This window comes from Rhagoletis zephyria, unplaced genomic scaffold, assembly GCF_001687245.7.
Source record: "Rhagoletis zephyria isolate East Lansing unplaced genomic scaffold, Rhagoletis_zephyria_1.1 Rzeph_scaffold_00468, whole genome shotgun sequence".
NCBI lineage: Eukaryota > Metazoa > Arthropoda > Insecta > Diptera > Tephritidae > Rhagoletis > Rhagoletis zephyria.
This window is the reverse complement of record NW_016157552.1, coordinates 208,871-221,615: the sequence shown is the minus strand read 5'-3', so window position 1 is coordinate 221,615 and position 12,745 is coordinate 208,871. Positions and strand designations below refer to the sequence as shown.

General features: G+C 35.4%; 1 protein-coding gene across 1 annotated transcript in view; it reads left to right on the top strand.

The window, feature by feature from the left end:
- The window catches only part of LOC108359819 (alpha-tocopherol transfer protein-like), a 23,288-nt gene extending 11,207 nt beyond the window's left edge, over positions 1-12,081 (top strand). The window contains exons 2-6 of the mRNA XM_017611851.1: positions 9,480-9,639; positions 9,692-9,773; positions 9,840-10,154; positions 10,226-10,362; positions 10,431-12,081. Coding sequence (XP_017467340.1) covers positions 9,480-9,639; positions 9,692-9,773; positions 9,840-10,154; positions 10,226-10,362; positions 10,431-10,512 — 776 coding nt within the window. The 3' untranslated portion in view covers positions 10,513-12,081. The remainder of the gene's footprint in view (positions 1-9,479; positions 9,640-9,691; positions 9,774-9,839; positions 10,155-10,225; positions 10,363-10,430) is intronic.
- Positions 12,082-12,745: the final 664 nt, after the last annotated feature.

The following is a 12,745-nucleotide window of genomic DNA, read 5'->3' as shown; positions in this document are numbered from 1 at the left end:
GTGCCAAGACGCGTATGCTCTGACTGTTTGTGTGATGACAGGAGATACTTCGTTTTGTCCTCGTTCACCACCAGACCCATTCGCTTTGCTTCCTATCTTCCATACATCTGATTGTTCAGATATGGGATTTTACTGTAAAACTCCTTTATTTGAACAGCTAAAACCGATAAATTTCGTAAGATATTTTATAAATAATAATACAAAGTCTACTGAGAAAATCGTCAAAATCTATGCTGTATAAGCTTTATCTCCTATAGCACTGATTGTTAAGATACCAGTTTTTGCCATATATCTCCTTTATGTACGAAACTAAACCCAATAAATTGTGTTACCGGTTTACATACCGATCACATAGCGGTGAAAATCACTTAGATTGGTGTCATATAAAGTATATCTTCCATACCTCTGATTGTTTAGATGCGATTCTTTATATAAGTATGTAACTGTAGCATTGTGTATGTATGTGTAGCAGTAATCTGTCAAAGTAAAATTTGCAGATGTTCATGAAAGGTATGAAGCCTTCGGCATAGCCGAAGACAGCGCTGCTCTTACTTGTTTTAATTAAATATCTACCTACTGAGGAATGATGAAAAGAAAAAAAATAAAGTTTTTGTCAAAATTTGATACAAAGCGTTCCCGCAGGCAAGTCCGACCGAAAAAATCTGAAAAAATAGACCTATGAGTCGTTTTAACTTAAGGTTTACTCCGGACAATACTGTCATGACAATAGCAATACATGCACACTTTTTTACTAATACATGCATACAGGGCCGTAGCCAGGATTCTGGCAAAATATCTTTTTTATTTTCACTTTTATTTCAACATATTTTGATTAAAAGAAAAATACTGATAAAAATAAAGTATTTCACACAAATTCAACTTATGTACATTAGACTGAATCACTCCCCATACAAAAAAAAATCGGTACTCCATTTTTAGAGGTATTTTCAAACCGGTCCAGCTCACGTAAATCTTAATATTTTTCCGAAATATTTTGGTAGAAGTCTTAAAATATACTAGGTTTGGTAATCCCGCCGGAAAAACCTAAACTTTTTTTGGTGATGCAGTCTAATGAACTGTAGACTGCATCACCAAAAACAGTTGCGGGTTTTCCTCCGGCATTACAAAATTTATTATATTTTAAGACATCCACCAAAATATTTCGGTAAAATATTAAGATTTAAACGAGCTGGACCGATTTGAAAATACCTCCAAAAATGGAGTTTTTTTATGAATAAAAATAGTTTCTTAAAGAACTTTTTGAAAAAAGTCCCATCAGATAATAAAACAGATTAGGCTCAAAAAATCTGCATAAAAATATTTAAAAATCTTTCCAACGGAATCGTAATAATGAGATTTTTGATGCTGTTTTTTTACTTTTTTCAAAGATTGATTTACGAAAAACTTAATTAACTGGGCCAAAACTATTCTGATTTAGACTTCTTAACATATCTTAATTTAACTTTGAATGATGTTCGTTCATCCTACCTTTTTCTTTCATCCTTGGAATGAGCTTATTTGTAAAGAAATAAAAAGGGTGACAAATACCTTTCCACTGATACCTCACAAGTCTAAATCGGAAGAGTTTAGGTTCAGTTATTCAGGGTTTCCTTATACCAATCTCCGAAACACAACTTCAACTTCTGTAATTAAATATAACAACTTTTACCTTTTTTGTCACGGGTGGGACAAGACCAATACTGGTTAATAATAACTCATAATACCCTGCAGGAAATGGATCTAACTATAAGCTAACTTTAAGTTGATTAGGAAGGAGATAAAAGTCACTTATTATCTGTATATATTCTTTGATGAAAGCTAACTATATTTCTATGGCGATGGCCGCGAAATAGTNGTTAATAATAACTCATAATACCCTGCAGGAAATGGATCTAACTATAAGCTAACTTTAAGTTGATTAGGAAGGAGATAAAAGTCACTTATTATCTGTATATATTCTTTGATGAAAGCTAACTATATTTCTATGGCGATGGCCGCGAAATAGTCAAGGGTGGTTACCTCTGCATTTGATGTAACTAACTTGTAACTAACTACTTTTGGACATAAAATATCAATAGGAAAACAAAAAAATCGACATCGTTCTTTTTATTTTTTATTTTTTTGTATTTTTTAATTTTTTTTTACTTTATTTTTTTTTTTATTACATTTCATATTTGTTTACATATTCTCCTGTAGGTGGTCCCATATTCCAACTCCGTCAGACATAACTTAAAAATGATAATATGAAATTTCGATCTTCCTTTTATTGTCCTCAATATTTAAATAGAAATGCGTTTAAAGAAAACAATCTCCTTTATTACTCCTGCATTACTTGTCAACTAGTTTCAATTTAGCTTTTTGTAGCTAACTACGGGTTATATATTTTATAGAAATCCCGCAAAAAAGCTAACTACAAGTGGGTTATTTTTTATCAATTGATAATTTTTTTCTGCTGGGTATAGATAACGCACTCACACAATTTAATATATAATACAATTTTATTAAACGCAGATGAGTTCTACTACATATTTTTCTTACCAAACACTTGAATTGAGAATCGCAAATTATTTGACAGTACTTTCAACACAACCTACTTTAAACCTACTCAAAAAATTTACTTATAACTTGTGTTTAAAACGTAAAAAAGGCAATAAAAAGGATTTTAAAGCTTTATGTGGCCAAAAAAAGTATGTGGTAGCTAAATCTAGCCACCAAAGGGCTAAAACGGCAACACTGTTACCAACGTACTCTCTAGAATTCCTTACCATAACTTTTCATTCCCCGTAAAGCGAATGACGATTTAGACACACTGCANGGGTCATATATTTTATAGAAATCCCGCAAAAAAGCTAACTACAAGTGGGTTATTTTTTATCAATTGATAATTTTTTTCTGCTGGGTATAGATAACGCACTCACACAATTTAATATATAATACAATTTTATTAAACGCAGATGAGTTCTACTACATATTTTTCTTACCAAACACTTGAATTGAGAATCGCAAATTATTTGACAGTACTTTCAACACAACCTACTTTAAACCTACTCAAAAAATTTACTTATAACTTGTGTTTAAAACGTAAAAAAGGCAATAAAAAGGATTTTAAAGCTTTATGTGGCCAAAAAAAGTATGTGGTAGCTAAATCTAGCCACCAAAGGGCTAAAACGGCAACACTGTTACCAACGTACTCTCTAGAATTCCTTACCATAACTTTTCATTCCCCGTAAAGCGAATGACGATTTAGACACACTGCAGTAATAGCATCTAAAACACATATCCACTGAAAGCGATTCCACGTACATACATACTCGAACATACATACATACATATGTATATACGTACAGAAATTACCAGCACGTTTAGTTCAAAATGGTCCTTATTTGAAATTTAGCGTTAATTACCGTTTCGTGATATGTCAAAGTAATTGCTCCATTATATCAAATATGATAGATGATAGTTTCAACAGGTAAAAGTGACATAACACTATTCTGTATTTCACATAAAATCATGCATGAAGACTGACATATGTATAAATTTAGTAAAAATATTTAAATAAGAAAGACTTCTATAATATAAAACGAGTAAACAAATTAATTCAGAAAATACAACACCAGTAAGGAACCTTCGCCCCCCTCCCCCTGGGACCACTTTTCGCATTACTTCAGTGTGACGTTCGATATTTCTCATTATCTAATAGCGATTTCGTTTCTACTAAAATATTTCTCTTTTCTTGTTCGATTCTAGATTAAAGGCAAACGGTGAGAAAATTGTGTGTTCGTTTCTTAAAATATCTCACTCTTGTAGGGCTAAAGAGGCACATTCTCTGCCCTGTGAAGCTCTGCCAGGGGACATGGTTGCCCTGAAAATTAGATGGTTGTTTAAAACGACAATATTATGAAATGCGTGACCTAGACATGGACAAGAAGGTAAAAACATGCCTTTTTACAGGGTTGAGTGTAACATCAAACACATTTTGCGCTGGGGAAGGCCAACATTTTTTGGAAGAAACGAAATCACTAAAAGTTTCCTGGTCCTGATTTTTAGCTAAGAGTATACTTTCTGCATCGCCACCTATTACTTGCCTGTTTTCTTCACAAGTAAGCATTTTATCTACATATATTAGGGTGCCCATTGAAAATGTTTTTTTTTTGGTATTGCAAGACCCTACCCCCTAATTTTATTCATTTTTATGAGAAATATTATTGCTTATTTTTATAGATTTTTTAAAGGTCATTTATTAGAGGTCGCGACCTGTCGATTTAAGTCAGAAAATAGGATCTTGTAGATTTATGAGTTTTTGGATGACTATTTTTGATTCGATTTCAAAGATCGAATACGATCTGAGAAGGGGATATACAGGCCTTTAAAATGGTATATAATAATCTAGTGTCGGACTTGGCTTCTTGGGATTTTTTATCGGATAAATTAAAAAAGGCATATTTCTTTTGATTTTTTTAATTTTTACCATCTATAATTTCCACAATTTCAAAACATGTAGTACTATCTAAAATTTAATTTATTTTTAAATAAACTGATACCTCATTTATTGCAATCGCATAAAAATTGTCGAATTTAGGCTACTTTTCATAAAAACGGAATTTCAGATATTTTGTGCAGTGTGGCTAAGGAGTCCATCAATATTTATTCAAAATTGATATATCGATGGCTGAGTGCAGGATCGACCTANTACTTTTCATAAAAACGGAATTTCAGATATTTTGTGCAGTGTGGCTAAGGAGTCTTTATTAAGGAATATTTATTCAAAATTGATATATCGATGGCTGAGTGCAGGATCGACCTATCTCGGCAGCAGGTTGGAAAACGCCCTATCTCAGAAAACTTTTCAAGAACGCCCTACTTCAGAATTTTATTAAAAAACAACCTATTTCAGAATTTTATTGAAAAACACTATCTCAGAATTTTGTTGAAGAACGCCCTATCTCAGAATTCGGTTCAAAAATGCCCTATCTCAAACGAAAATACATTGAAAATAAGCTGAGATAGAGCGTTTTCAAATCGGCAGCTGAGATAGGGCGTTATTCAACGAAATTTGAGGTAGGGTGTTTTTCAATCAAATTCTGAAGTAGGGCGTTCTTGAGAAGTTTTCTGAGCTAGAACGATGTTGAAAATTTTTCCGAGATAGGGCGTTTTCGAACTGGCTGCCGAGAGAGGTCGATCTTCCACTCACCCATCGATATACAATCGCTCTTTACCAAAAATGTGGGTTCTCCAGAAATTTTTGGCAAATGGGGGTGGCACCGCCCATTTATATGATATATGCGTATCTCAAAAATTACTTGACCGATCTCGACCAAATTTGGTATACATATTGTGCTTAACCTTCTTAAGTACCGTCTAGAATATTTCTGAAATGGGAATGTACGTAGTAAACAAAAATTTTAAATTTTGCAAAATAGAAATGACGCTCTCCTGTACAATTCGAGATACGCTGCTTTGCCCAATTCGTTAAAATATTTNCTATTTATTAAGGAATATTTATTCAAAATTGATATATCGATGGCTGAGTGCAGGATCGACCTATCTCGGCAGCAGGTTGGAAAACGCCCTATCTCAGAAAACTTTTCAAGAACGCCCTACTTCAGAATTTTATTAAAAAACAACCTATTTCAGAATTTTATTGAAAAACACTATCTCAGAATTTTGTTGAAGAACGCCCTATCTCAGAATTCGGTTCAAAAATGCCCTATCTCAAACGAAAATACATTGAAAATAAGCTGAGATAGAGCGTTTTCAAATCGGCAGCTGAGATAGGGCGTTATTCAACGAAATTTGAGGTAGGGTGTTTTTCAATCAAATTCTGAAGTAGGGCGTTCTTGAGAAGTTTTCTGAGCTAGAACGATGTTGAAAATTTTTCCGAGATAGGGCGTTTTCGAACTGGCTGCCGAGAGAGGTCGATCTTCCACTCACCCATCGATATACAATCGCTCTTTACCAAAAATGTGGGTTTTCCAGAAATTTTTGGCAAATGGGGGTGGCACCGCCCATTTATATGATATATGCGTATCTCAAAAATTACTTGACCGATCTCGACCAAATTTGGTATACATATTGTGCTTAACCTCCTTAAGTACCGTCTAGAATATTTCTGAAATGGGAATGTACGTAGTAAACAAAAATTTTAAATTTTGCAAAATAGAAATGACGCTCTCCTGTACAATTCGAGATACGCTGCTTTGCCCAATTCGTTAAAATATTTTTTGAAGAACTTGTGGCCAGACGAATTCTGCGTAGTGTATTTCGCCCAACTTTCCGTTGACCTAAAATTCCAATGTTGGTATATATTAATCTAGCCATCAACCTGTTCTATCGGTGTCATGCGGCTTATTGCTAGTAGGAGTCCAGGCAGAGGCGACTCGGAGAGCTTCCGTGTGCTGCTCTAAGCATATTATTTGCTTCGAAGTCTTATCTAAAAAGTGTGAAATCATATTACTGCTCTATAAAGTAGTACACAGAGCGTGGTTGATATCAGCAGATTTCATTTGCATTGCGTACCTCCAATGTTAGCCTTTCTCGTGCTATATTTGTGCGGAGAATTTTAGTCAAGGGCTGGTCTTGTTTAGCTTTCTTCTGTGTTGCACACCATGTTGGCGGCTATATCCCACGAGGCATGCCGTCATTAGATCATAACCGAGGATTGAGCACTGTGTTTTCTGTTGTTTCGTATGTTTTCTCCCAATTGCTTAGATGGCTGTTGCGAGATGAGATTGCAGGAGCTTTATAGTTGTGTGTATTAAGGGGATGATGAAGTCGGATTGACTTTACCTTTATCGATTTATACGAGCTGCTACTTTTTGCAAGTGTAAGGACATAGTCCTCCGGTGAGGCATCGATGAGGAACGTTTTATACTTGTAATTAATGGTTCCAGGCGCTTTGAGGCTTTCATTTTTAACACTTCGGCAGGTACACCTTCTGAACCTACCGATTTATTATTTAAGAGCTTGCTTGCAGCCCTTTGGAATACTTCCGTAGAAAAAAACGGGAGGACTGTAACGGCGTCTTTAGATAGAACTTCGTTTACAGGAAAAAGTTCATAAACTTCTGACTTCAACATGGGCACAGCGACACAAACGACAATAACGCAAAATTTGCTTAAATAATACCAAAATCTGAGTTTTGCTTTATTTCTAACAAAGTTTGGAAAATTTTTGCCTTATTTCCCATTGCTTATATATATTATTTGTAACAGTTTACTGTCAGAAAGAAAAAGAACTTCTGACTTCAACTTGGGCACAGCGACACAAACGACAATAACGCAAAATTTGCTTACATAATACCAAAATCTGAGTTTTGCTTTATTTCCAACAAAGTTTGGAAAATGTTTGCCTTATTTCCCATTGCTTATATATATTATTTGTAACAGTTTACTGTCAGAAAGAAAAAGGACTTTGTTTATTCCAAAAATACAATTAAACAAAAAATTTGATATCCCCGCAAACATATTCTGAGCGTTCAGAATATATGAGTCCGAAAGGAGTCCTAGGTAGGTAAGAAACATGGGTGAGTGAAACATGTGTGATTTGTTGTTGCTAGCGGTAGATCAAATACACATGCAACAACAACCACACGCTCGTCCAGTTACACTTACGAATAATACAGCAAATACACAGAAGCGCGAATTCCACTAATTATACTTTTTTGTAAAAAGGCACAAGATAAAAAGTTATGCTCTGGGTTTATTAAAGCAGTATACATATCTTTGTGTACATTATATAAATACTTATTTTTTGCTTACAATGTTTGTCAAATGAGGAATGTAATTAAGTAACTTAACAACTTATTCGAAACTTTGATTATATTAATTTAAATTGCAAACTCAATTTTGCGTTTTCCATTTGGGAATCTTTGTATTATCAGTGTCAATTTCAATATCTAAGGGCCAGTTTCAGTGGCAGTTTAAACTTAGATTACGTAAACTGAATTTAAAATTAACAGCTGACTGACATTTGATTGCCTAATCTTAGTTTAAAGCAGCCGGCTCGGGCGTTTAAACTAAGTCACTGAAAAACTGGCCCTAAGTGTACGTGTAAAAGTGCTTTTTTCATTCATGGTACTATGGAACCATGTTTTTAACCGGCGAAGGGTAACTTCTTTCTGAAGTAGCTAGAAGTGTAGTCAGAATGCGGAGAAGTTTGTTAACCAACGGAAAAGCATATTCGCCGTCACAGCGGCAAACGCTTTTTCTACGCATTTTGCTGTTATCCCCCTTCAAATTTCTGGTTACACAGTTGAATGTGAATGTGAATAGTTCTTATCATAACTTTACGACACTCACATATTGGCAAGATTTCACCATTTATTTTAAAATTTCTTATTTTTAATTATTTTTTTTTAAAGGTATAGCATATTTTTAACTGAAAACATACAAATCCAAGTTTCAATCTTTGTGCAAAATTAAAAAAGAAATCAACAAACTTTGTAAAAATTTCGAGCTTTTTAATTAGAATTTTTAGAAACATTTTGAGTATGCAGTTTTGTAGCCCAATTTCAAGTACCATTGATTTTTGGGATTTTTTTTCATCGAAGGTGTTGCTCATTTTCTCCAATTGAAAAAAAAAAATCGTTGAAAATGTTTTGTGTTTGTTGCAAACAAGGGGACTTCATATTACAACAAACACATCATTTTGAGGTTATGAAGTACCGCGGCGAAAACCTAAATTCGCGAGTACCACCACCTTGTATACATAAATTCGTCTTGATCACTTTCTTCACCATATCCGAAATGTGTATTTCGTTTACGAAGACTAGGCGAACATGAGGTGTGAAATAGTGATGTAAAAATATGTAAACTTTTACCTACTCTCAGACTTCTAAATTTTCTAAAAATCCCTCCACTTAACTTGTTCATATACTACTTTTTGTCAAATGTAACTGGACTACCTATGTGCACTATTTTGCTTTATTACTTAATTGTTAAGTTTAAAAGTTGGTCATATTGCTCAACGAGAAATGAAATAAAGCAAATTTGTGTTATTTCACATTCAAGGAAATTGAATTTTTATTTCACAAATTTGATTTTAAGTATATACAAATTAGAAATACATCAACATGCCATTCACTATTCCTTAAAAGCACCAAGTAAATGTAGGCAACATATTAACACAGCTGATATGCACTTTGACACTTCATCCATTTTTAACCGGAGAAAAAGTCCGAGCTGTTTCCGGCAGGAAGAAAAAGACAATACTTATGAAAAGCTACGTTCCAATTTTCGCTCTCTATTACCCATTTTGTTGAGTACGGGAATGATTTCTGGGCTGTTTTGGGCACCCGCGGGATCCCGCGTTGCGTACGGGAAAGAACCTCTTATCTATATCCCTGTTAGGTAGGGCTCAGATAAGATACACTCAAAACTTTTGAGTATAGGATGCGCGCTACTTATATTTAAGTATATTTTTTTGTTAAATATGATAGTTTATGTATGTTTAAATTCTCACTCTGCTTTAACTATTTCCAGACCGCATTTTATTGAAGCGCTTCTACCGATGTATGTACGGTGACATAAAAGGCGCCAAGAAGCTCATAAAAATTAATTACAGTATGCGCAATAAGCATTCGCACATCTTTCTCGAACGTGACCCAACCGATGCGGATAGTAAACAAACATTCGATTATGCGTGAGTATACTTGCAATCAAATAGACATTTCAATTAATTTGAAATTTGTCAGGGATCTGATACCACTGCCGGGTCTTACACCAGAAGGTTACAAAGTGAGCTGTTATCGTTTAGTAGATTTTGATCCAGCGAAGGTTAGTTGAGTTACTTTACGCGTGTTTTTAAAAAATTTTAGACTGTTTAAATTGGATTTTCGCAAGGTGAATCATACCTCCGATACCAAAGCATTTTTCATGGTCTCCGATTGTCGTTTTAACACATATGATGGCTTAGCTTCCGACGAGGAGAATGTAGAAACATTTGCTAATGGTGATGTGCAAATTTTCGATATGAATGGCTACACACTGAAGCACCTCAGTAGGATGACTTTCAGTACACTGCGCATATACATGGCTTTCCTGCAGGAGGCATTGCCCGTTCATTTAAAGGCAATCCATATCATTAACTGCCCCCCATATCTGGATAAGGTGGTTAGCATTATGAAGCCTTTTATAAGTAGTGAAGTCTTCAAACTGGTGAGTCAAAATAATTACATGTTCATATAAAGTTTAAATGAGCAAAATCTGTACCTCATATCTTTTCAAAGATACGATTTCATACCGTCAGCTTGGACAGCCTTTACGAACATGTACCACGTAGCATACTGCCGGAAGAATATGGCGGAACAGGGGGAAAAATCGCAGACCTTAAGGCAATACTTTTGTCTGAACTGGCGCACAAGAGGTGAGTTTGCCAAAAGCATAAAATATTTTTGAGCAAAAAAACACTCAATGTTTTATGTTTAAATTTAGAGATTATCTGATGGATCCAAGTCATTGGAAAATTGAAGCAGACAAGGAAAATGCTGAGCGTCGCCGTTGGCTGTTTAAATAATACCTACATATGTATTTGTTTTTTTTATTATTTAAAAGTTAAATTTCAGAACCAATCCAGTAACCATGATTATTCTCTATTTTAGCACAGTATAATTAAGAAAACGTTTATTTATGCGTGAAAACTTTTCTGTGAAACTATGTAATACATGTTACAAAAATATTTTATTTGGGTTTGTTCGCTTGTGGGTTTCTGCCAGTTGTTTTTCTTTCTGTACATGATCCGCGATTTTTCCTGAAATCCTATTGAGTCTCGTATGGCCAAAGAGGTCTTTCCAAATGTTGTGCTCAACCTCAGTCTGCATAGCCTTATTCTTTTACACGGATCCCCAATTTAGACATAGCATCGTAGACGCAGGTTCTCTTCGTGCTTTCAAAAGCAGCTTTAAAATCGAGGAAAAGGTGGTGAGTGTGAATTTTTTTGGCGACAGTCCTTTCTAGGATATGGCATACTGTGGAGATCCGTTCAACAACCTATACATTGATCTGGGGTGTTCTTCAAAAAACGAGCGTGTTTTCACCATTTCTCTAGTTTACTCTGGACGTCTGATACAAAATACCGATCTTCGTTTAGCAGGAACTAGCCCCGGTCTTGAAACCATTTGATTACTGTCTTATTTTCTGATAGAATTTTCGAGCCACATTCCTGCCTTCCACCCACCGAAGACGCTCCCAAAGTCGAAAGGTCCTTCCACGAGGTCATAAAAATAGAATCACTTAAGCGGAAGCGACATATCCTGCATGCGCGTGTCACAAGCCGCAGCCAGTATGCTATAGAGGAAAACCATCGAAAGAATAAGTATGCAATAATGATTAAGGACAGCTGCCATGGCTTCCTACGACGATGACTGCTCTATTTTGATAACTATCTCAACGAAGTAGAAATACATCGCCAGAAATCTGCAAAAGAATAGCAGTCGAGCCTAACAACTGCAACATCTAGTTACTTTTCTTCATTCTGCCAGATTTGGCTGATTAAACATTGCATGTGTTACTTTTTGATGTTGTGTACGTTTAGGCCCCATTGCGTGGCGAATGTCAGAATTTGCAAAAGTGACTTCGTTGCGAGTGCACGTGTTTCCACTGTGTCGTGGGGTGCGTTCACTTAAAATTACATCTTAAAAAGCTTTTATTAATATTTTGCCCACTTTGTAACGACAAGGTTGATCGCGCAGAAGTTGCTAAAGTCGCGTGTGTGGATTGTGGCGCCTACTTCCATGCTTCATGCGCCAAAATTACCGCGTTTGAATACATGAAATCAAACAACGTGAAGCATCGCTGTGACGGTTGTAACTTTTTGCGTCGTAAGTCTGCATCAGCAGCAGTTGCCATGTACCACGGCTGTAGTATCATCAGATTCGGGCTTATCCGTTCCTTCTGGGTCGAGGATTCTCCCACATCCCGCCAGCAAATCTTCGACGGCTGTGCTCCCTAAGCAAAACCCAACTGCTAACAACAACCAAAAACAACAAGCTCAGAAGTCAACCAACAATGCCAAGTCAACCATCAATGCCAGCACTAATATCAAGAGAAATTATAAGGCATGTCAAATCGGTACGATTTGCAAAGTATTATTTTATACTTGTAATCAAAGTATTAAATGTTTCAAATGTATAGCAGAGTAGGGCATTTTTTGATTTTCCAAACACATGTAATTGGGCTTCAAAATGCTGCTTGCTGNTCAACCAACAATGCCAAGTCAACCATCAATGCCAGCACTAATATCAAGAGAAATTATAAGGCATGTCAAATCGGTACGATTTGCAAAGTATTATTTTATACTTGTAATCAAAGTATTAAATGTTTCAAATGGAAACTGCCAGCCGATTTGAAATCGTACGATTTGTATAACATGCCTGTATAGCAGAGGCGGGCATTTTTTGATTTTCCAAACACATGTAATTGGGCTTCAAAATGCTGCTTGCTGCGACGTCGACACATGTATACTATCATCGCCTTCGTGCGTCTTACGAACCCGCTTTCGCAAACTTTTTTCTCAAAACCAGTTACAAATACAACGTCGCGTTCTTACGTGATCTTGTATTTTTGGTTCATGTCAAATCAGTTGCTGTTGAGAGTGTTCGGACGCACAAAGTTTTCTTAGTGGTAAATAAGCATGAAAAATTGTGGTTCATTCCAANCGTCTTACGAACCCGCTTTCGCAAACTTTTTTCTCAAAACCAGTTACAAATACAACGTCGCGTTCTTACGTGATCTTGTATTTTTGGTTCATG